Below are 25,776 nucleotides of genomic sequence, written 5' to 3' on the forward strand. Positions count from 1 at the left end.
AAGAACTATATATTTTGAGGGCATTTATGTAAATGAAGATGAGCAAAGTATCTTCAGGGAAAAGGAATATTCATTGGAAGGGTGAACATGAAAAACCATGTTTCTAGAACATGAACATTGGAAAATTGAAGAACTATTCAACCATGTGGTTGGATAAAAGCCAGAGGATATCAGGATCCCTAGAGAAATGCAACAAGGTATTTGCAACAGATAGTTGCTTAAGTTGAATAAACCTGTTTTCTGCATTTATTTGAAAATTTGAACAACAGTAAGTGAAAGATGTGGATTGTTGTGTGTGTTTCATTTGGTGGTGATTGGAATACGCTGTAAGCATTTTACTCTAATGAGATTGTTAGGTGAATGAAAATAACCTCCACTAGCTATTAGGAGAGCTGCACTGATAGCTGAGTTGGAAAACCAAATCCACGCTTGAGTTTACTGATCCCCATGTTCTAGGCAGCATTTCCCCAACTTGCTTGACTATAAGAATTGCCTTCGTACTTTTTTTTTTTTTTTTTATTCATGAGAGGCACAGAGGCAGAGACGTAGACAGAGGGTGGAGCAGGCTCCATGCAGACAGCCCTATGTGGGACTCGATCCCAGAACCCCAGGATCACGCCCTGATCACGCCCCCAGAGGCAGATGCTCAACTGCTGAGCCACCTCCATCGTACTTTTAAATCTACAGATCCCTTCTCTAGAAATTTTGATTCAGGAAAATGCTGAATTAAAGCTCAGGAATCTCCTGCCCTCCCTCCTCCCTGCTCCATAAGACCTTGAGCTAAAAGTTCTTCTGTTTATGAATAAACTAGAAGAAGGGTAAGGTTACTAAAGAATATAGAGAGAAGGGCAGCACAGGTGGCTCAGCAGTTTAGTGCCGCCTTTGGCCCCGGGCGTGATCCTCAAGAGCCGGGATCGAATCCCACGTCAGGCTCCCTGCATGGAGCCTGCTCCTCTCTCTGTCTCTCATGAATAAATAAAATCTTTTTAAAAAAATTGTATTAAAAAAATATAGAGAAAAATGGGAGATTTTAAATATTGTTTTTTTCCCCTTTTTTTTTATTAAAGTAATTCACATGTATGTTGTAAAACAGTGCTAAAAGAAGTGTGTGTGGGGGGAGCCAGTCCCTCCATTCTCCCCATCTCATAATCTCATTCTTTAGAGGCAGCCTCTGTTATTTTGCTCTTTCCTCAGGCATTATCTTCATATTTCTAAATCATTTGATATGTTATTTCTTGTTTTTTTCTCCCCCCAGTGTTTGGCCTATTGAGCTAGTTGATCTGTCTCCGCTCCACTCTTGTGTTTAGCTTGACCTTTGCCTGTTTTTTTTCCCACATACCTACATACCGTTAATTTTTTCTCAGATGCTCCAACATAATTGCCACATTCTTACGAGTAACATTTCCCATAAGCTCACATGTGTCACTTGATGTTTCCAATTGAGAACTACCACCCAGGTATCATTCAGGAACTGCCCTTCACTCTCCTCCTGGGTTGTCATCCATGTCCCATTTCTTGGCTTACATCTCTATTTCCTGAGAAGTATCTGAATGCCCACAAACTTGTCTGACCGTTTGGAATTGTTACAGAATTCTAGGTTGGAAATAATTTTCCCTCAGAATTTTGAAGGCATGGTTGTACCAGGTTACTGGTATGTGTAATTGCTCTGGAGACCTAGCAATCACATCCTTTTTTATGAGACCTTGTTTCGTTAGTTTTATTTTTCTCTTTCCTCTCTTACTGGGAGCTTTTAGAATATTCTGACCCTGGCGTTTTGGACTTTCTTAATGATGTACTATAGTATATGGGTTCTCAGTGGACTCTTTTTTTTTTTTTTTTTTTTTAAAGATTTATTTAGGGATCCCTGGGTGGCGCAGCGGTTTGGCGCCTGCCTTTGGCCCAGGGCGCGATCCCGGAGACCCGAGATCGAATCCCACATCTGGCTCCCAGTGCATGGAGCCTGCTTCTCCCTCTGCCTGTGTCTCTGCCTCTCTCTCTCTCTCTCTCTCTCTCTGTGTGACTATCATAAATAAATAAAAATTAAAAAAAAAAAAGATTTATTTATTTACTTATTCCTGAGACATGAGAGACACACAGAGAGAGAGGCAGAGACATAGGCAGAGGGAGAAGCAGGCTCCATGCAGGGAGCCTGATGCGGACCTCGATCCTGGGTCTCCAGGATCACGCCCTGAGCCGAAGGCAGGCACTAAACCGCTGAGTCCCCCAGGCTGCCCTCAGTGGACCCTTTCATTCTAACTAACGTCCTTCCACTCTGGGACATTTTCTTCTAGTTCTCTGGTTTCTACCTCCCTCCCCTCTTTTCTTTCTCTCTGATCCTATTTCATAATATCCATACTTGTTATATGGATATGATAGCTTCAAAGAGGACCCATTGAAGTTTTTTAGTTCTTACTCTCTGCATCAGAGCAACTTTACAATCTATTGCTGGAATGAATATCAACCCCCAAATAATGGCAAGCCCCTGCATGTAATGAGAACTTAGTGCTTCCCCCTACAGTTTGATAGATCCCATTAAGCCATGTCCACCGGGACTGGGAGGGTCTAGCCTTCCGCTCAGGCCCTCGTTGTTCCCATTCTCCCTGTATTTCCTCACTCCCCTCAGGCACTAGAAGTAAATGTACTACTACTTTATTTTACTATGGACACATCTACTGCTGCTCTTTTGATGAATCTGTGAGCTATCTGAGTACTGTTGAAAGTTAATTTTATTAAGAGAAATGAAGGAAGAAAAGTTGAAAGGAAAACGAAAAGAGGAGCTTATTCGTAATATGGAAATTTTACAGGGTAAAGACTGGCAAACTAACAAATACGATTTTCTGAATTGATGCGCAGAAGCCAGCATGCTTGCACTTCTTTCAAGAGTTTCTTGAAAACTGCTTTTCTCCACGGAAACCAAAGTATCAACGGTCGTTATCACCAGGTGGGATTACAGGGTGGTTTTCATTTGCTCTTTGTACTTTTGTGTACTTGACATATTTCTGCAGCGCCTCCTGGGGACCTTTCCTTCGCTAGTCAAGGAGGAGAGGTGCTTGCTTTCCTCTGATCAAGTGTCCACGTCCCCTGAGCTCCAGCTGCTCAGCCCTCTGTTCTGCTCCCTCCAGTTCCTCCCTCCGTCTTGCACTGACCTCCTTCGCTTTTTAACAAAGTATGTTTTTAGGTCTTCCTAACCTGCTTTTCTCTCACCTATTTCTTTCCTCAGTTATTTTTACTGACCACTTTTTAAAACTGATGCTACCCGTTCAGCAAAAGCAGTGCCTTTAAACCGGTTTCTTCTAACTTAGCCTGATTTTCTAGTTGGTGGGGTGGCCTCTGTGGCAGATCCTGCCTCTTTTTGTTTGTTTAGCTCTCAGATTCTTGGTTCAGGTCAAAATAATGCTTTCATCTCAGTTCATTTCCAGATCAAAGAGAATATTTTTCAGTTAATTTTTATTAGAAAAAAAAAAAAACAAATATCCTGTAAAGAACATCAAGCTAGATTAAGGTTACAAAGCTTAAACCACTTTCCTGAGTTGCCTTTCATCCATCATTCCCTTGCTCTTAAGGATTATTGAAATTGACTTACAAGTACATTCCTAAAGTATATGACCCTTCTTTCAAAATCAGTAAATACTTGTGTTGGTGCTTGAAACCGAGAAAGGGAAATAATCATCTATAACCCTGTGACCCAGAGATTATTTCTGCCAGTCAAAAACCTCACAACAGATGATAAGGAACAGATTGTCGAACTGGTTTTTGACCTTTAAGTTTGAAGTATGTCTGAAAGTACCTTTGGGTTGTGAAGGGCTGTATAATCTAGGTATCTCCTGGGTCTGAAACACAGGAGAGCCTGGAGCTAAAAATTGAGATATGGGAGTCGTTAGCATTTAGTTGGTATTTTAAATCATTGGAGTAGCTGGAGGGGGAGGAGAGGAAATATGTAAAGTGATTGGACGGAGAGCCTAAAGCTGTTTGTTTAGTACTCTCAGTTTTGGGGGACTGGACAAAGGAAAAAGAGCTTCCCCTAGAGGGACGGGAGGAAAATCAGAAAAATACGATATCCGGAAGAGAACAGAGTTCAGTGTCAGATGCTTCCAAGACCTAAAGGACGGTAAATACTAATTATTTTACTTAATTTTGCCATGGTGGTATCTATCTCCCATAAAGCTTTTCTTGATCTTCCTTGAGCATAATAATTCATCTTTCCTGTACTTTGTATGTTAAACTTAGCATAAATGTGTTATAAATATTTGTTTACAGTTCTGTTTCACCTTATTTCCCCTAAAAGGTGGAGACCCTTCAAGGGTATGGCCCTTCAGGGTATGATCTTAGTCATCTTTGGTGAGACACTATTGCATTGTGTCTTCACAACATGTACTCCAGAGTCACCCTCCAAATGTGTTAATAGCTAGTGTGTTAATAGCTGTGTGACCTGTAGCAAATTATTTAACATCTCTGTGCCTCAATTCCATTATCTATGATATATGTGGTGTGTGATGATAATAGTGGCTACTTCATAGAAGAGTAAACACTTGTAAAGTGTAGACGACGGTGCCTGCATCATAGATACGATCTAGTGTTTGTTGGACATGAAGTGGTGTGGTAATAGGAATATTGTTGGTGTAGTACCTGGCCCTTAATGGTCATTTTTTTTTTTCTTAATGGTCATTTGAATGTGAAAATTCAACAATTTGGGACTAATACAATCTCAACCATTTTGTTTTATTTTATTAAAGATTTATTTATTTATTTATTCATGAGAGACACACACACACACACAGAGGCAGAGACACAGGCAGAGGGAGAAGCAGGCTCCATGCGGGGAGCCCAATGTGGGACTTGATCCCATGAACCCGGATCACAACCTGAGCCAAAGGCAGGTGCTCAACCACTGAGCCACCCAGGCATCCCCAATCCCTATCATTTTAAACTCTGTAAGCATGTACAGAATGTAGTCATGATCAGGCCTTAGGAAAACTATGGAATAGAAGTGGACAGAATTAAGTGTATATAGCTTTGTTTTATAAAACAAATCTATAGACTTTTCACAAAAGCACTATGTAATCTTAGTTTCTTTTCATGTGGTGTGGTGAAGGAGAAAACCAAAAGATGAAGATTTCCAAAGCAGGTGAGAATTTTTATGTGTAGTGCTGAATAGTATAAGCAAGTGGGTAGTGAGGATGAGTCCCAGAATGCATTTGCTTGGCATGAAAGATACAAGATTTGCCCATTCATCTTGTTTTTACAGCTTATAAAAAGGTATCAGTTGATCTTTTAGACCTCAGATTTTTTTTTTTAAGATTTTATTTATTTATTCATGAGAGACACAGAGAGGTAGAGAGGCAGAGACATAGGCAGAGGGAGAAGCAGGCTCCCTGCGGGGATCCCCATGGGGGACTGGATCCTGGAACTCCAGGATCACACCCAGAGCCCAAGTCAGACGCTTAACCACTGAGCCACCTAGGTGTCCCTCTTAGACCTCAAATTAACTCATAGTGGGTACATACTCGTGGAGTCAGCAAGTATTTGAGCATCTACTGCACTGTATAGATGCTTAACTATATAACAGAGATTGTGCTAGGGGCTGGGGATAGGATGCTAAATAAGACTGTACTTGTCCTAAAAGAGCTTTTATTCTTATGGGAGAGGCCATTCATTGCAAGTGTAAGAGATGCAGATAAGGAGCTGAAGTATAAATGGGGTTGAGGCGGATGGATAACCAGAGTCCATAAGGTAAACGTGTAAGCTGAGGCTTCAAGGATGGCAGGGAGGCAGAAATACTTGAAGAATATACCACCCTAAGCCATGTTCTGTGTGTGAGCCATTAAAGTGTGTGTGTCCTGTGTGGCTCTAGAGCCTGGTGAATGAGGGCTGGGGTGGATAGGATGTTATAAAGAGGACTGCAGGTGTCAGATCAAGCTGAGTCTTGCAGCCGTGATGTGAGGATTTTAATTTTATTAACCACAGTGAGAAGCCATTGAGTGGTTTTAAACTGTGACTTAATCCAATTTGTGTTTTGAAATCACTTTTGCCACTACATAAGCTTTTCTTCTTCTCTAGTCATGTGTAAAGAAAATAGATTTAATATATAAAATACAGAAACAGATTTCTTAGCCTGAAATACTGATGTGTTTGAGTCATTTGCCAGAAAGAGTTCTTGCCTTTAGAATCCACTCTAAGAATCAATTTACATCTTAGATGTCAGAAATCCGAGTTACAAAAATAAAATTTATATATATGAATGTTCAATTAATGTCAGAGGATAGTCTTATTAAAGCATTAAGTCTTAAATCTTTCTTTTGCCTGCTAGAATCAGATTACCATCACTCACTGTTATGATCTGAAAAATAATAGTCTGAATGTTGATTTACTGTGCACACAATGTTCACAGGAATGTGGCTTTTCCCATATGTTCCATTTAAAAAAGAAATGGTTTTTTGTGGGTTTTGCTACGTTAAAAGCATCTAATGGGGTATTTCTTTTAAAATGCTTTGTCTGTAATACAGGAAATTCTTTCTTGTAATTCTAATCAGGAGCAGCATTTTGCATTTGAGTGAGTTCATTCAGTCAATATCTGAATGTCTACCATGTGCCAGGTACAGTTCTAGGATCTTGGGATATATTGTGAACTAAACAAAGATTCCTGTCTGTGAAGAGCTTATTCCCAGTGGGAGGAGAGAGATGACAAATAATAAATATAAATACTGTATTTATACTAATGATAAATATAATTAGTATGTTAGAGGTGTGGGCTTTGAAATAAAAAGTAAAGCAGTTAGGGGAGCCTGGTGGCTCAGTCGGTTGAGCAGACGGTTCTTGGTTTTGGCTCAGGTTGTGATCGCAGGGTTATGGGATTGAGCCCTGCATCAGGCTCTGTGCTCAGTGCAGAGTCTGCTTGCGATTCTTTCATTCTCCTCTGCCTCTCCCCCTGCTTGTGCACTTGCTATGAATGAATGATTGAATGAATGAATGATGTATCTGTCTTTAAAAAGTAGAGCAGTTAATGCATTAAGTGGAGAGGTTGCAGATTTTAGTAGGGTGGTTGGGGTAGCATGATTGAGAAAATATGATTTGAGCAAAAACTTGAACCTTGGGAAGAGAATAGCAGATAGAAGAACCAAGCAACACAAAGAAAAGCTCCTAGGCCAGAGTATACCAGGCCTATTTGAGTACCAGGAAGGAGGCTAGTGTGTCCAGAGGGAGGGACAGAGTTTCTTGGCTTTCTAGGTACGAGTTTCTCAATTTCAAAAAAGTTCATAAGCCAAAATACATGAAAAATAGGGCAAGAATTTCCATCCTGTGAATGTTCTGTAGATGGTAATCGATGAACACCTAGACTCATGTCTTGAATTAGGTAATTCCAAAGTAACACAAAATTTAAGTTTATTTCATAGAGCAGCTAAACATTCAAAAATCTTTTTTCTATGAATAAGAAATTATGTTGGAGCACGTGCTCTTGAGACCTAGCATTTAGTAAAACTGAAATTTTACCATTCCAGTTTACAGATCTCCAGGTTGAAAGCCAAAAAACCTTTGTTTTATAGGAAAAGATGGCAAGGGTGCCAAATGTACTGGTCTCTAAGAGGAGCAGTGATAGTGTTGAGGATTGGACTTGGTCAGGGGGAAACTGCCCTTTACGAGCAGGTTTGGTTTACTTCCCTTCCTTATTTCTTTCAAGCTCAGTAGTTCGAAGTCTTCAACATTTTTAATTAGGTAGTCTGATTTTCTAGGGTTTTTGTTTTTTGTGGTTTGTTTTTGGTTTTTGTTTGGCTCTGTGAAGTTTTCCTTGTGTTTCTTAAGTTTCCAGTCTAAACACCACACTATATTCATAAAGTCCTAATCAATGACAGTCTAGGAGAGTGTTGCATATCAGATGTATTACATTGGTGTATGATTCAGTGTCCTTTGTTTCAGATGCACAGAGTACTTTATAAAGAACCGATTTATCCAGTGTGATCCCTGGAGTTATTCCAGCCATACTTGCCATAATCTTTTCCTATGTTTCTGAATTTTATTTTTCATAGAGTATCTTTTTATAGTTTCTTAAACTTCTTTCTCATTGATTTCTTTCCCAGTTTGTCGTGGTTGTTTTTTACATTTGAGTCCTATCTGTGAATTGCTGTTCATTGTTTCTAGCCTAGTTTTCCACGAGATTGAAGTTCCTTAAGTAAGACCACTAAAGAAAATGCTTAGAAGCATGGGTCTTTGAGTTTCTGAAGCAGGACATTCTGCAGTTGAACTTTGAATAATACAGTTTTGAACTGCATGGGTTGACTTATATGCAGTTTTTTTTTCAGCATGTAAGTATACTCTTTAATCCTCATCCCCTATTTTACCTCCTCCCACCAGCTCCCCTCTGCATGCCATCAGTTAGTTCTCTATAGTTAAGAGTCTGTTGGGGTGGGGCACCTGGGTGACTCATTCAGTTAAGTGTCTGCCAGCATCCTGAGATCTAGCCCCACATTGGGCTCCTTGCTCAGCAGGGAGTCTGCTTCTCCCTTCCCCTCTGGCTGCCACCACCCCTGCTTGTGCTCTTTCTCTCTCTGTCAAATAAATAAAATCTTTAAAAAAAATATGTAAGAATCTTGTGGGGTGCCTGCCTGGTTGGCTCAGTTGGTTAAGCATCTGGCTTTTGATCTCAGCTCAGGTCTTAATCTCAGGGTTGTAAGTTCAAGCCCCCAGCTGGACTCCACATTGGGCATGAAGCTTACTTAAAAAAAAAAAAAAAAAAGTTTGCCTCTTGGTTTGTCTCCCCCCCCTCTTGCTTCTTTGTTTTGTTTTGTTTTTTATTTTTTTATTTTTATTTTTTTAAATTTATTTATGATAGGCACACAGTGAGAGAGAGAGAGGGGCAGAGACATAGGCAGAGGGAGAAGCAGGCTCCATGCACCGGGAGCCCGACGTGGGATTCGATCCCGGGTCTCCAGGATCGCGCCCTGGGCCAAAGGCAGGCGCTAAACCGCTGCGCCACCCAGGGATCCCCCTGTTTTGTTTTTTAAATTCCACATACAGGGACACCTGGGTGGCTCAGTGGTTGAGCACCTGCCTGCCTTTGACTCAGATTGTGATCCTGGGATCGAGTCCCACATCAGGCTCCCTCTGCCTATGTCTCTGCCTCTCTCTGAATAAATAAATAAAATTAAAAAAAAATAAATGTAGTTTCTCTTGTGATTTTCTTAACATTTTATTTTCTTTCGCTTTTATTAAAAGAATATAGTACATAATATATATAACATAGAAGATATGTGTTAACTGTGTTACTAGTAAGGCTTATGGTCAATAGTAATTTGGGGGGGAGTCAAAAGTTATATGTGAATTTTTGACCTCATGGAGGGGGTTGGTGCCCCTAACTCCCATGTTGTTCAAGGGTCAACTGTACTTTCTTCTCTGAAAAAATTGCAGGGCTTTTCCTCTTCTTCCAGATAGGACTACATGTGAATCACCCCAAAATTTAGTAGTTTACCCTCTTTTTTTTTTTTTTTACCTTCTTTTAAAGGAAATACTGTCACACCTTTAAGCCTCTAGTTCCATTCTTTTTTTTTTTTTTTTTTTTTTTCTTTTTAAGATTTATTTATTAGAGAAAGAGCTCAAGCAAGAGAGTGGTTGGGAGGTGCAGAGGTAGAGAGAGAATCCCAGGAGGACTCTCCGTGGAGTGCAGAGCCCAGTGCAAGGCTCAATCCCATGACCCCAAGAACACTACTTGAGCTGAAATCAGGAGTCAGACATTTAACTGACTGAGCCATGCAGGCACCCCTCCATTGCCATTCTCTAAGTGGGAAGTTTAAGAACCTTACGTTTAGTAGACATTATAGCTGTTATAGGACAAGATTAAAAGAAATTGAATACACTCAAAGCAAGTTTGTTATGTCACTCATTGGGTATTCTGATAACTGAGTTTTTTGTGTTTTTTTCTTAAGATTTTATTTATTTATTAATGAAAGACAGAGAGAGGCAGAGACATAGGCAGAGGGAGAAGCAGGCTCCCTATAGGGAGCCTGATGCAGGACTCTGACCTGAGCCAAAGATAGATGCCACCCAGGTGTCCCTGATAACTGAGTTTTAAGCATAATGAAGAACCTAAGATGGTGTCTATTGCCTTATTTTTTTATCTGTTATATCTGTTTAAGATAACTATGTACCTGAACATGAACTTGAAAGTAATGGATAAATTGGACTTGAGTGATTTCTTTTTATCTTAATGTTGAAGAACATTTTTTTTTTCCTTTTAGTTAACTCTAAGAATAGTTGTAAAACAAATTTACTTTGTAATTTATATTCTGTCCTGGTTTTGCTGTTTAATGTTGGATTCCATGACCACAGTGTCTGGACCTCTGAGGTGTTTCACCTCAGATTGACGGTGAATTCACTTAATCACTGTTAACATTCAGGTACACTTAGGGTCTTTAATCATAACATTTGCCAAGCTTTATGCTGTCAAAATACAACTTTTTCAAAATTGTCAAACTCAGTACTGTTTGAGTCAGAAATCGTCAAGAAAGTGAAAAGGGGTGGAAACTAGGATATTCTTAATAACATTTTTATTTTTGTTATGGCAGAAAAGTCTGCCCTTCTTTAAGCCTTGTCAAATTTTAATTTATAGATTCTCCATAGTGATGAGATCTTTTGGGATTGCCCAAACTTGGATGAATCTGCATTTGTATGTAGCAGTATTGTGTGTACTCCTTTGGCATGAAAAGTAAGCCCTTGACAGTATTGCCATACATAACCCACACTGTCTTCCGAGGAGGGATTTAGTTTTCAAGGACTCCCTAGATCATAAAATCATGTCCTTGAAGATGTATTTAATCTCATTTTCAATGAATACCCTGTGTCATTTGGGATGAAATTGTATGATTATACTACTTGATACATGGAAGATATTAAAAGTGTCCCTCAAAAAAAGAAAAAAAAGTGTCCCTCCTTAGCAGCATGTGTCCTTGTTTTCAGGGTATACCTTTCTCAGAAGCTTCACAGGAGGGAAAGCAGGGACAAAGAAAGGAAGTTATCATTCTTTGCATGGTAACATCATCTTTAGTCACCAACTTCTAATTCAAATGAAATCATAATGTGGATGTATTGCTATTCCTTCTTTTTTTTTTTTTTTTAAGATTTTATTTATTTGATAGACTGAGACAGAGCCATAGACAGAGAAGCAGCCTTCCTTTGGAGCATGATATGGGACTCAATCCCAGGACTCTGGGATCACACTCTGAGCCGAAGGCAGACACTCAACCACCCAGGCATCCTGCTTTTCCTTCTTAAATCAGTTTTGTTCCTACACATTATGTGTTACTTTGGTTTTATAATTGGAAATAACTGCTATAAACAACATCTGAGCTCTTTAGCCCAAAATACTGATGTGGTTGATCTTAGGACTTGAATTAAAATACTTTCTAGAATCTGGGGTAAACTTCTCATTCTTTAAAGTCTTTCAGAAACCTACCTCTGATGAGGTCATTCGTATACTTCTTGTATATGCATCAGTGTTTGCTAATAAAATATCAAGAGTAGTATCAATGTGGCATTTTACCAGTGACTACGTTACAGCTGATTTTCAGGAAGTAAGTGTGATGCTGATGTTACCTGACAGAAGATAGAGGATGTCAGGCGCATAAAATTAAGATGTAGAAGAGCAACCTGAGTTAACCAAAGGTAGAGGAAATGCGTCAAGTCTTGGGTACACAGAGGAATCCAGCCCTAGCAACATGTAGATGTAATTCCTGTATATCGGTTTCATTTGTGTGTGTGTGTGTGTGTGTGTGTGTGTAGGAAGAAAATGGAAAATTTGATTTATACACTGATCAGAAAGGATGCAGTCTACATTATAGAACTGAATTCATCAACTATCTGAGTAAAACATTTGGTTTGTTAATTGTCAACAAGTTTGTCGAGTTTGCTTTAGTAGTATTTATGCTGGATATCTCTTCCTTTCTCTCTCCCCCATAGCTGCTGGAAACCAGATGTGTTGGAATTAGTCCAAAAGCCACAACTAGAGGGATTTTTGGTTTCTTCCAAGTCAGAGGATGACTCTCTTTTTTTTCTTTAAAAAATGAAGTTAACCCTTTGATGTGTTTATGCCAGAGAAATACGCCAGTCTTTATTCTAGTCACAGTCTCCCCCCCGACCCCATGTTGGGTACATTATGATACCATTTTGGATTTTTTTTTTAAGATTTTATTTTATTTATTTATTTATTTGTTTATTTATTTATTTAATTATTTATTTGGGGGAGAGAGAGCAAGAGTGAAAGAGAGCACAAGCAAGGGGGGGTGCAGAGGGAGACAGATGCAGACTCCCCGCTGAGGAGGGAGCACAATCCTGGGCTTGATCCCAGGACCTTGAGATCATGACCTGAGCCACAGGCAGATGCTTAACTGACTGAGCCACCCCATTATTTATTTATTTTTAATAGAATAGAGGAAAGCTTGCTGTAAATACAACTGATCTTTTAAGTCAAGAAAGGCCTCCTCAAGCTAGTCATTTGTAGATTTTTTATTTCCAAGCAAAAATGCCATCATCAGAACTTTTCTCCTTTTGATTTATTCCATCTACCCATATCCAAAACGTATTATCCTGAGTTCCTTGTGGCCTGCAGTTGTTTGAGCTGAACACCACATACTGGAAGCACAGGGTGACCTCACTCTTGATACTTGAGTGGGAAAAGGAATTCGATTTTGCTATCATTGCAGCACCAAGATGCCAGGAAAGCAAGAGCTACAGCGATTTGTTAATGTTTTCAGAGGCATAAGTTCTCTGGTTTATGTGGATTTAATTTCAGTCCTATAACCACCCCCTTCCCGCTTGTCCTTTTTTCGTGTTTCTTAATGGATTTTTCCCAGAATGCTTGCCTTGATTTTTTTCCCTTTCATTCACCAGATGGAAGCATTCTATTTCCTGCCAGGCTGACAAGTTTCAAAGTATAAGTGTCCTATCTTATATGCAGACTTGGGCCTTACAAAATTTAATGAGGCTGCTCTTACTTTTCTCAGAACTTACCAAATATCTGACTTTTATTGTGCTGAATTCTCTTGGTCTTGAGGGATTTTTTTTTTTTTTTTTTTGGTTACTTTAGCAGTAATTGTAGTAACAAAGATACTGCCACATAATTGTCTTTGTCTTCTTGTGGCAGAAAAGTTTTTCCTACCTCTGCTATTCCCACAGAGCAAGTCCCACGGAAATGAAAACCTTGAATAGTGATCACATGAAGAAATTAACGTGTGAACTAGTTGATGCTTGTTGGGAATTCTTTGTAAGATTTTCACAATCGGTGTGGAAATTTTTTATAAGTAACTGCATGTTGTTTAGGGTAAACACTAAAGTGGATTTTTTTTTTCTGAAACAGTACTCTAGAAGAAATAAGATACGGTTTATGCTTTGATGCCACCGGGGTGTATATATAAGATTGTAGCATATGAGGCATCCATTAGCCTGAAGGAAAGATGTTATCCTGTTACAAAACAGGATGTGTATATAATCAAATATAATGTGGTGATACTGAATTTCTTATTCAGTCCCTAAATAAGAGGACTCAAAACATTGCCGTAACAACTTGTTGAGAGTTGTTGGCCATATTTAATTCTCTCAAGTTATGTAGAATGAACAGACCTTCAGAATAGTTGACTCTGTAAAAAAAAAAAAAAAAAGAAGAAGAAGAAGCTTATTAGTTAGTATTCAGGTGTAGACATTAAGAATTTACCATCTGTTAGAATCCAGCAAAAGTGGTCTGGCATATTTTCCAGGAGTGATAGGATCGGTCTAGGTAGATTAGTGGTTGGTAGGGGGTATAGAGCAAATAGCACTTGTCGCCAGAAAAAGCTGTTTTATTCAGTTTCTGAATTTAGGTGAGTGCCATGATTACATCAGCAGAGTGCCTGGTCATATAGCAGCTGTTAAGCATTGCACAGAATTATTTCGAGTGCATCTGTCTGGAATGTGGGATCTTTTTTTGATAGTTTTGGCCTACAGATTAAAACAAACAGAAAGGTGAGATGCCAATACTTGGAGAACATTTTTAGGTTGTAATAAATAGAATGGTTCAGACTATGGTCTTGGGAGGCAGACTGCCTTGGTTTGAATTATGGCACCCAGCCTTTTGGTCCTTCAGTTTTCTCATCCCTAACGTAGGGTGTAATGGTATTTCACAAGGTTATAGGGATTACATGAGATAGTATTGTAAATCGGGTTTGGCATGTGGTAAACACTAAGAGTTTGTTAAAATTCTGGTTTAGTAGCTGAACCGAGCATTGAATTCTGAAGATGTCCATCTTCAAAACTTGGTGAACATTAAATTACTTTCCTTTATACTTAAAGATTAATCTTTCTTAATACGGAGTATTTTTTTCATGGGTGGGTGTAATTTGTTCAGATGATGGCTTTATAGAACCATATTTAAGGAAAGAACAGAAGCATGCATGATTTTTATTGCATATTTTTAAAAACTATTCCCAAGCTCAGGGCTTGTCCCATATATGGTAGAAGTCACCACTCTTCTACCACGCCAATCTAGAGCATAAACTAGACTTTAGGAAATGACTTCACATAGATTAAAACTTAATGGAAATATTTTAATATTTTAATGGATTAACTCTTAGCAAACTGGAATGGTGTTGACTGTAATAAATAATGTATAGACTTAAATGAAAGGAGGATGGCAGATGGTATGCCTATGTTAAATATCCTACATTTAACAGAATAACTGGGTTGCAGAAAAATTGTATTTCATTTGGGTGTTTCTTTTTTGCCTCATCATAAGAATTTCCTGAAGGTTCTTGAGATTCTGGCTCAGTAATTTGGGTTTAGAGCCCAAGAGTATATACTGTCTTTTAAGCTAATTAATAGACCTATCTTTAAGAACATGTATGTGTAACTGAAATCTCCATTGGTTATTAAGGCACAACTTACTGAGTTAAGTAATTCATGTGCCTTCTCTGAGCCCCAGCTTTCTCACCAACGGAATCAAAGATTTGACCAGGTAGATGGCCTACTTCCTAACTTTATGATTTTTGAGATTCCTGTTTTCCTAATGATAATGATATCAAAGAATTCCATTATGTGTGGAGCAGTAATTGAGGTAAGGAACTGAACCTTTCTATTTACCAGAAAAATTATTTTCAGCAAACTTTAGAAGATGTTTACATAAAGAAAAAAAATGTCTAATAAAATTGTAAACCTGAATAATCAGTAGTGATTCAGTTATTTCTAAAGATTTATTTATTTAGAGAGAGGGGATGTGTGAGGCAAGGGGCAGAGGGAGAGAACCTCAAGCAGACTCCCTGCTGAGCATAGAGCTGGACTCAGGACTCAGTCCCATGACCCATGAGATCAAGACTCTGAGATCACAACCTGAGCTGAAAACAAGAGTCAGATGCTTAACCAACTGAGCCACCTAGGCAACCCCAGTTATTTTTAAACATTGGTGATGAAAGGATAATAAAACACCACGACTCTGGTACTATGTATTGTCTTTTGTTGTATATGTGTGTATGTGTGTATACACACTATTCAAAATATTGGTATTTTTGAATTAATGATCCTTAGAGTTAGCAAGTTCGCTAAAATTTTGAGCAATTAAAACTTCTCATTGGGATTTTCATTCTAATCCATGTAATTCTCTTACTTTTGCTAGTTATCCCATCACCTGAACATAACTGGCCATTTTTCATGGATCTTTGCTTGATAATACCTTTCCCATTTATCACAGTGTCTCAGAGTCTACTCTGTTCAGCTAGGGACACATGACTCACTGCCTGTGAGGACACAGTTGTTCAGCAACAAGGAGTATCTAACAATCAGCAAATTAGTATTGATTGTTCTGTTCTTGACTAAGTGATTTCTTTAGCTGATAGTAAATGGTAATTGGGGGCTATTAGCACACTTATCCACGGATTGTTTTTATCCTCTAGGTCTTCCCAAGCCTGTATCAAGGGAGAATAGCAGGTGTCTCTTAGGCCTCACAAAGTGATAGCCAGTAATTGACATGAATTGACCTTGATTTTTGTTTTGTTTTGAGGAGAGGTGTTAGGGGGTAGGAAGAGCCTTCAGGAACAGAAACCGGATGACAGTATGGAGCACCAAAGTCATAATTTCAAGGTTAATGTCTTTGAGATGAATTTAATTCTTTAAGTTCGGCATGCTCATTAATTAATGAATCTCTGTTGAGCAGGGAATACCTCTAGAACACCTTTAGGGTATACACCTCGTGAAAACTGTTTAATGTGTGTGCTATTTTGAATGGTATATATTACAGATCTAATTGTGGTCTGTGGTGTTTAATCTATTTTAGAAACTGGATGGCTTCTACAGGGAGCCAGGCCTCTGATATAGACAAGATTCTTGGATTCTTCAGTGATGGCGCACCCCCCACCAAAAAGCCCAGGTAAACAAGGGAAGGGAATCCGAGAACATTTAGTAAATTACCATTAATGGTAGATGACAAAAAATAACAAACTTGCCCTACATCCCAGTTGTTTTTACAAATTAATATTGACCTTCATATAAAAATTGTTTTTATTTTGGATTTAATTTTTATTTTTATCAGGATCATAAATGTACATAATTTAAAAGTCAGTACTTCAAAGCTTATAATGCCTTGTCCCTCTCTGGAGATAATCACTTTCAACTTTTTTATCTGTTTCTTCTAATACCTGCATTCATATTTTAAATGCTGTGCATATACTGCTATTCTTTAGTTTTTTGGTTTTATCTATTTTCCAGTTAAGGAAGATTAGGATTAGGCTTGCTCTCCTGAAACCTCTCCCTACATACTGCCGCCACCACGTACACAGCAAATACTCTTCCCCCATGTGTTTTATATCCCAATTTTTGGTTGTCAGTTATTTAGTAGTTACATATATGACTGTATGAATTGTATTTATAGCAGAGCCTAACAGTGTCTTGATTATACTTTTTTGTCCATTTTTCCCTCCAAGTTATTAAAGATTATCTCTTTCTTTTTTTGTTGTTTTTTTGTTTTTTGTTTGCTTTGTTTTGTGTGTACCTGTCAGTTTCTTCACACTCTGGAACAGAAGAGTACCTCTCTTAGATATCTAACACCCATCAGTAATTTACTAGTTGACTTCTTTGATGGACTTTTCCTTCCGGAGTGTCCTCCCCTGGACTCCTGTTCTCCAGGCCTGCTACATTGCTGAGAGTTGCCGCTTTCCTTTCCCATGACCCCAAACATTCCTTGTACATGTCTCCTGTGTTGGATCCTCTCTTTCCTGGATGCTGTCTTGTCCTTTTTTGGTGTGGTCCTTCGTTTTGCTGAAAAACACTCTCAGTATGCTTCCTTAGTAAGGATTCACCAGAGAAGTGTTTTTGGAGACATTTGAAAATGTCCTTATATCTGTCCATTTATTTGATGATTTGGCTGAGTGTAGAATTGGGATAGGAAATCATTGTCCTTAGAGTTAGGAAATTATTGCTCATTCTCTGCTAGCAGCTAAGTGTTGCTGCCAGAATAGTGACTCTTCTGATTCCAAATCTTTTGTGTTATATGACCTTTGCTTTTCTCATTGGAAGCTCATAAGAATAGTTATTTTATTCTTAGCAACCTAAAAATCTCACAGTTGGTATACCTTCGTATGAGTCTAGATTATCAGTCTAGATATCAGCCACCCTTCCAGGCTGGCTACTGATAATTCACTTTGGAAAATTTTTTTCTTATTTGATAATTTCCTTTATACTTTTTCTATATTGTGCCTTTGTAGAACTCTTGGTATTCAGATGTTGGACCTTCTGCAGTAAGACTCTAGTTTTTTTTTTTTTTTGAGAGACAGAGTGTGTATGAGAGCACAAGGGGTTGGGGGGTGAGAGAGAGAGGGAGAGAGAGTGTTAAGCAGGCTCTATACCCAGCACATAGCCCAGTGCGGGGCTTGATCTGATGACCTTGAGATCATGACCTGATCCGAAATCAAAAGTCCAGTGCTTAACTGAGCCACCCAGGTGCCCCAAGACTCCAGTTTTCTTATATTTTTCTATTGCTTTTGTTTTTATCCTTCTACTTTGTCAAAGACTTTTTGTTTTCTTCCAATCTAACATTTTTTATTATGTTCTTAATTTCCAAGAAATCTTTGTTTGCCCATCCGTTTTTTTTATAGCATTCTGTTCATGTTTCACAGGTGCCTCTTTTTTAAAAATCTGTACGAGAGACCGTTTTCTTTTCCGTTTTGCTTTTCCGTATTGTCGCTTGTTTCCTGCAGGTTCCTTTCTATCTGCTAGTTTGTTTAAGTGTATCTCTCACATTGGAGGCTTTGTTCAAATGTAAGGTGACCTTTCTTTGCTCATATTTAAGAGACTAAAGAGACAAGTTGGAAAATCTGTATATGCATCAAGGACTTGGTCACTGATGGGCTTCACCGTGGGTGTCAAGTATGGGCCAGATTCTGTAGCTGAGGAATCCCCACCTATCAGAATTTGTGGGTCTTTTCTCTCATGCTGGCCATTTTCCCCAAAAGAAGATGATGAGGAGTAAGCTACAGGTATAAGGTTGACTGCCAAGATCTGAGAGTCTTCCTCTGGGAAAAGGAGGCAGGGGAGAGTCTTAATATTTTCACATACTTGGGATCCCTGGGTGGCGCAGTGGTTTAGTGCCTGCCTTTGGCCCAGGGTGCGATCCTAGAGACCCAGGATCAAATCCCACATCAGGCTCCCGGTGCATGGAGCCTGCTTCTCCCTCTACCTGTGTCTCTGCCTCTCTCTCTCTCTCACTGTGTGCCTATCATAAATAAATAAAAATTAAAAAAAAAAATTAAAAAAAAATATATTTTCACATACTGGCTTTCATTTACCTGCGTTTCCCAAGCTGTGCACAGTGTTCTCAAATACAGAACCCTGTGGTTCAACCTCTCTGGAAAGCAAGCCTCCAGTCTAGAGTTCTAACTGCTTCTTATACGGCCATGCAACAATTTTGTGTTTTGGCCCCACCTGCCCTTCCACCTTCAGATATATTAGAACATTCCCAAAGTTCTATAAAGGGAATCAGCTCTTACTCTACAACTCCTAAAATTCTGTTGACCTGTGCTGTCTGCTGTCATCCTTTCCTGTTCTGATTTTTATGAATTTATGCCTTCTAAAAAATTACTTAGTGGTTTTAGGAAGAATCAGAAGTGAAACACAACTGTTATTTTTTTCCTTTTTAACTGGAAATTTTAAATTAGGCACATTACATTACACCTTAAGCCTATAAAGGATGAGGCAAAAATGTCAAATAATACAGCACAGTCAAGTGAAAAGTAAAAACCATTATTCTCGGGGATCCCTGGGTGGCGCAGTGGTTTGGCGCCTGCCTTTGGCCCAGGGCGCAATCCTGGAGACCCAGGATCGAATCCCACATCGGGCTTCCGGTGCATGGAGCCTGCTTCTCCCTCTGTCTCTCTCTCTTTCTCTCTCTGTGACTATCATAAATAAATAAAAATTAAAAAAAAAAAAAAAAACCATTATTCTCTTCAATCCCCAGAGTTAGCCACTATTTACAGTTCTTTTGAATCCTTTTAGAAATTTTCTGTGAGTATATATTTCTGTGTGTGTTTCAATATCTTGATTGCCTTGAACTGAAACTCTTTTTCATCATTTGCTTCTAATATCTATTATTAGTCTTTTCCAGTAGACTAAACTTTTGAGATAGGAACTTCATTTTATTCATAGAAACATCCTTAGTGCCTACCACAGTGTCTGGTACTTTTATAAGTTTTTCATATTTGTCAAATGACTGAAGGCAGGAGTTGGAAATAGGGAAGGCAGTTCTAAAGTTTGTTTCCCCAAAACAGGTTTTCCAAGGCTTAAAGTATGGCTTCTTATGTTATGCCAAAATCCAAATCCTTTTTCTCTGATTTTGACAAAAAAATGAGAAAGGCAGTATCTGAGAAAACACCTGCTATTAGCAAAAATTAAAGTGAGTAAACATATGTCAAGCAGATTTTAACATGTTTCCAGATTGAGGTGGGGGGCGGGGGGAGGATGAAGAACTGAAACACAGAACTTGTGCCAAGTTCTCCAAGACAGAGCTCTGTGCTTGTCATGGGAAGAAAGGACTATGTTCTGCTTCTGGTCATAGCTGTTGAATAGTTATTTCTTTGTTTATTTAGGTAATGTGAAACACTATGTTTTCAGAATTCTGTTTTTCTCCTTTTTCTTCTTCTTCTTTTTTTTTTTTTTTTTTGCCTTAAAGGTATCTAGAACAAAAAGTGAAATATGTTCCTATATTTGATTGTCTCATTCTCAGTTTTAGTCATGTTCAATTTTATCTTATTAGTGTTTGCAAAATTTGGGCTTAGCTTTGGCTTTCTTTCATCTCTTGTTTTATATCTCTCAAAATAGGAACTTTTTTTAAAGATTTTATTTATTTATTCAGGAGAGACACGGGGGTGGGGGTGGGGGGCAGAGACACAGACAGAGGGAGAAGCAGGCTCCATGCAGGGAGCCTGATGTGGGACTTGATCCTGGGTCTCCAGGATCACAGCCTGGGCTGAAGGTGGCGCTAAACCACTGAGCCACCCAGGCTGCCCTCAAAATAGGAACTTAATTTGTATGTATTTCTTTTCTCTCTGGAATCCATGTTTTTTGAAATTTAACATTGGTTTAAAATATAATTTAGTTAGTAGAACTCAGCTGGGCTGCAATTTAATTGGATCTTTTCCTACTATTAGTGGGTTTTCTTAGGTTGAGAGAACTTTGAGGGAGAAAATTGACTTTAAGATTGCCTTTAAGGATTCCTGATACAGGTTTTTCTGCAAGCTCTGGCACAATATTCTGGTCTTCTTTTTTATTTTTTTCTAAGATTTTTATTTATTTATCCATGGGAGACAGAGAGGCAGAGACATAGGCAGAGGGAGAAGCAGGCCCCCTGTGGGGAGCCCGATGTGGGACTTAATCCCAGGACCCCAGGCTCATACCCTGAGCCAAAGGCAGATGCTCAACCACTGAGCCACCCAACCATTCCAATATTCTGGTCATCTTGCTTAAGATACTCAGGAGAGGTCTCAGAAACTGGTACTTGTCCTCTTTGCAATGACGAAAATGGTAGCTGAAATCCATGATTTTCGACAGCCTTTCCATGTCCCTCTTATCTGTTGGATGTTCCTAATCCTCTTCATTTGGTTGACTTTATCAGGAAGCTGCTTCCAAGCTTAAAAACTAAGAAGCCCCGAGAACTTGTTCTGGTGATCGGAACAGGCATTAGTGCTGCGGTTGCACCTCAGGTTCCAGCCCTGAAATCCTGGAAGGGCTTAATTCAGGCCTTACTGGATGCTGCCATTGATTTTGATCTTCTAGAAGATGAGGAGAGCAGAAAGTTTCAGAAATGTCTCCATGAAGACAAGAACCTTGTCCATGTTGCCCATGACCTTATCCAGAAACTCTCACCTGTGAGTATCCTCCTGTGTATCCTGGCATTTGATATTTTCGGGGAAACCATGACACACATGCTGAATGTAGTAAGGTTGTTCATTTTGAGCTTATAGATTTTGGCGGGGTTGCTGGGAGAATCTTAAACAGGCTCCACACACATGGGGCTTGATCTCACGACCCCGAGATCCTGACCCAAACCGAAATCAAGAGTTGGCTTAACTAGTTGAGCCACCCAGGTACCCCTGTGGTTTACTGATTTGCATGCATAACATTTGGTTCTTCTGCAAAAGGTCTGCTTATGGACCCTGTTCAGGGTAATTATCTTGATCCATTTGTGTATATGTGTCTGTCTTTCTGTGTGAGATGATGGTGTTAATGGTGTTGTGGCCTTATATATACCAAAATGAGACCACTGTCCCATTATTTGTGTTTTTGAATTTACTTTTTCTATACTCATTACTATAAAAGTATTGTTCCTTGGCATTCATGTCTTTTTAGGGAACCCCAAAAAGATTGGAGGTAAATCTTATCATTTTTTAAATGAAGCAACACTTTATTTTTTGTTTCTAAAGATTTTATTTATTTATTCATGAGAGACACAGAGAGAGGGAGAGAGGCAGAGACATAGGCAGAGGGAGAAGCAGGCTCCATGCAGGGAGCCGGACATGGGACTCAATCCCAGGACTCCAGGATCACGCCCTGAGCTGAAGGCGGTGCTAAACCGCTGAGCCACCCGGGTGTCCCAACACTGGTTTTTTAATGTTCCTTTTAAAGATGATCACTCAAAATATTTATAAGGAATTTTGTCTTGTTTATCAAACTTAGTTGGATACCAATTCATGAATGATAAGGGCCTTCTTGCATTGTCTTCAGATTGCCTTCAAAAATCAGAGTTCAGGGGATCCCTGGGTGGCTCAGCGGTTTAGCGCCTGCCTTTGGCCCAGGGCGTGATCCTGGAGTTCCGAGATTGAGCCCCGCATCGGGCTCCCAGCCTGGAGCCCGCTTCTCCCTCTGCCTGTGTCTCTCTCTCTCTCTATGTCTATCATGAATAAATAAAATCTTTAAAAAAAAAAATCAGAGTTCATTTAAGATATATTTAAAAATAATACAGTAGCCAGAGCATATTCTAAATCTTAATAAATTGTATATTTTTTGGAAAAAATATAACTTATTATAAAGTAATTACAGTTGGTTCCCACTCCCTCCTTCTAGGCCCTAGGACCTATAGGGAAAAAGTGTCATTAAGAATTAGCCTAAAAGAGAGCCACTTAAAAGTAATTTCCTCTTGGTTCATGATTCATTTCAGAAACTTAGTACCTTTTACTTCCTCTTTTCATTTCTTTGTCCTTAGTTGTGATAAATTGTTACTAATGTAGAATATTGTAAATAATTAGTAGGGTTTTCTTTTTTTTAAGATTTTATTTATTCCTGAGAGAGACAAAGAGAGTGGCAGAGACACAGGCAGAGGGAGAGGCAGACTCCGCACAGCGAGCCCGATGCAAGAATCAATACTGGGACCCCAGGATCATGCCCTGAGCCAAAGGCAGATGCTCAACCACTGAGCCACCAAGGTGTCCCTAATTAGTAGACTTTAAAGAGGTCATGGGACCTCTGTCTCATACCGTATACAAAAATTAACTCAAAATGGTTTAAAGACCTAAATATAAGAGCTGAAACTATAAAACTTGTGGAAGAAAATAGATTTCAGTCTTCATGACTTTGGATCTGGCAGCAGTTTTTAAAAATATGACACCAAAAGCACAACTAGCAAAAGAAACAATAGATCTACTTCACTTTACCAAACGTAAAAGCTGTTAGGTTCAAAGTACACTATAAGGAAAGTGAAAAGACAGTTCCCCCCAAACAGGAGAAAATACTAGCAATTCATATACCTTCTAAGGGTGTAGTATCCAGAAACCATAAAGAACTATTATAAATTAATAATAAAAAGACAGTTCAGTTTTTAAATAGCAAAGGATTTGAATAGACATTGTTCCAAGTAAAGTGGCTAATGAACACATGAAAAGATGCTTCACTTCAGTAGTCACTAGAAAAATGTAAATCAAAACCACCAACTTCACATGCACTTAAATGGCTCGAGTCAAGAAAGTCAGATAGTTCAGTGTTGACAAGGATGTGGAGAAATTAAAACCCTCATACACTCCTAGGATTGTGAAATGGTGCAGACAATGCAGAGCAGGCTGGCAGTTCCTCAATTAAATATAGAGTTACCATCTTACCCAGGAGTTCCATTTCTAGATGTGCCCTAGAGAAATGAAAACATATGTCCACACAGAAACTTACAAACAAATATTGATAGCAGTATTCATAATAGGCATAAGGTGGAAATAAACCAGATGTCCATCAACTATCAAGTGGATAAACAAAACATGGCATATTCATACAATGGAATACTACTTGCCAGTAAAAGGGAATTCAATGCTGATAACGTGCTGTGATATGAAAGACCCTTAGTATAATGGAAGCCAGTCACAAAAGACCACATACTAGATGATTCCATTCATACACAATGTCCAGAAGAGGGAAATCTGTTAGAGACAAAGTACATTAGTAGTTGCCGAGGACTGGAGCACGGATGGAGGGCAGGGTGATATTTAAAGAGTAGGTGGCTTCTTTTTGATATGATGAAATGTTCTAAAATTGACTGTGGTGACAGTTGCAGTATCTGAATCTATAAATAATCATTGAATTTACACTTCAAATAGGTGAATTGTATGTTATGAGAATTATATCTCAGTAGAGCTATTTAAAATAAAAGGATGAAAAACATTTTAATCTAAACCCTAATCAGAAAGTGAAAGTGGCTATATGAATAAATGATGCACTTGAGAACAAAGAGGAAAGAAAACCTTATATGTCTTAAAAAAACACAAAATTGTTGTCACATAATATATCCTCAGAAATATAATAATATATATTATGTAATAATTTCCTCAGAAAGTTAAAAATAGAACTATGCTAAAACCCAGCAATTGCAATACTAGGTATTATCTAAAGGATACAAAAATAGTGATTCAGAGGGGCACGTGCACCCCAGTGTTTATAGCAGTAATGTCCAAAATAGCCAAACTACAGAAAGAGCCCAGATGTCCATCGACAGATAAATAGATATATAAATATGTCTTCTTTATCCATTCCATTATATATGTATATATATATATCCATTCCATTACATATGGAATATTAGCCATCAAAACAAATGAAATCTTGCCTTTTGCAACGATGTGAATAGAACTAGAAGGTATTATGCTTTTTATTCATTTGAAAGAGAAAGTGTGCATGCATGCGAGAGAGCACAAGCCAGGGGGGAGGGTCCAAGGGAGAGGAAGGAGCAGACTCCCTAGTGAGCAGAGAAGCCCGATGCAGGGCTTGATCCCAGGACCCCAGGATTATGACCTGAGCCAAAGGGAGCTATGTAACTAACTGAGCCATCCAGGTGCCCCGGAACTTAGAGGGTATTATGCTAAGTGAAGTAAGTCAGAGAGAGACAAATACCATATGATCTCACTCATAGGTAGAATTTAAGAAACAAAACAATCATAGGAGAAGTGAAGGAGGAGTAAAATAAGATAAAAACAGAGAGGGAGGTAAACCCTAAGAGACTCTTAACTAGAGGAAACAAATTGAGGGTTGCTGGAAGGGAGGTGGGTGAAGGGATGAGGTAACTGGGTGATGAGCATTAAGGAGGGCATATGATGTAATGAGCACTGGGTGTTACATGTAACTGATGAATCACTAAGTTCTATCCTTGAAACTAATAAAACACTATATGTTAAGTAAATTGAATTTAAGTAAATTTTTTACTTCTGATTTTGCATGAAAGCTCAACTTTTGTCATTGGCAACCATGGCAGCAGTCCTCACTTGTTTTCCTCAAAATGGCAGGCTCCACTTCATTTATTTTTGCAAAAATGCCTGAGAATGCCCAAATCTGAATAACTATAGTTTGTCTATCATTTGTTCAAATAAAAATAGTGTTTGATGAAAAAAGGTGCATTGTTGAGCTTACAATTCAGTCACACAAGTATTTTGCCTGGAGACAACCATCATATTTCAGTCTGTGGCAGAAGTGCTTTGTGCATATTTTAAAAGGACATATGCTCAAGGGTCAAGATTTACTTAAAGATTTTTAAAGATTTTTTATTTCAAAATTTTATTTTTTTATTTTTAAAGAGTTTATTTATTTATTCATGGGAGACACAGAGAGAGGCAGAGACATAGGCAAAGGGAGAACCAGGCTCCCTGCAGGGTGCCTGATGAGGGACTTGATCCCAGGACCCCAGCATCACGACCTAAGCTGAAGTTAGATGCCTAACCACTGAGCCACCCAGGCACCCAAGGGTCAAGATTTAACATATAATTTTTACTACTTCATTAAGGACATTCTTAAGTGAAACTGGACTTTTTTTTTCTT

General features: G+C 38.8%; 1 protein-coding gene across 4 annotated transcripts in view; it reads left to right on the plus strand.

Moving 5' to 3' along the window:
- FAM118B (family with sequence similarity 118 member B) overlaps positions 1–25,776 on the plus strand; it is a 46,637-nt gene that overhangs the window by 5,521 nt on the left and 15,340 nt on the right. Inside the window, exons 1-3 of one of the 4 annotated variants that reach the window (XM_077894113.1) lie at positions 5,101–5,125; positions 16,280–16,372; positions 21,107–21,359. In XM_077894113.1, the coding sequence (XP_077750239.1) occupies positions 16,287–16,372; positions 21,107–21,359 (339 nt within the window). In that variant the 5' untranslated portion in view covers positions 5,101–5,125; positions 16,280–16,286. Of the gene's footprint in view, positions 1–5,100; positions 5,126–16,026; positions 16,087–16,279; positions 16,373–21,106; positions 21,360–25,776 lie in introns of those variants that run through there. The other 3 variants (XM_077894110.1, XM_077894111.1, XM_077894112.1) reach the window with 3 other exon arrangements.

The sequence above is a fragment of the Canis aureus genome, chromosome 3, assembly GCF_053574225.1.
Source record: "Canis aureus isolate CA01 chromosome 3, VMU_Caureus_v.1.0, whole genome shotgun sequence".
NCBI classification, from domain to species: Eukaryota; Metazoa; Chordata; class Mammalia; order Carnivora; family Canidae; genus Canis; species Canis aureus.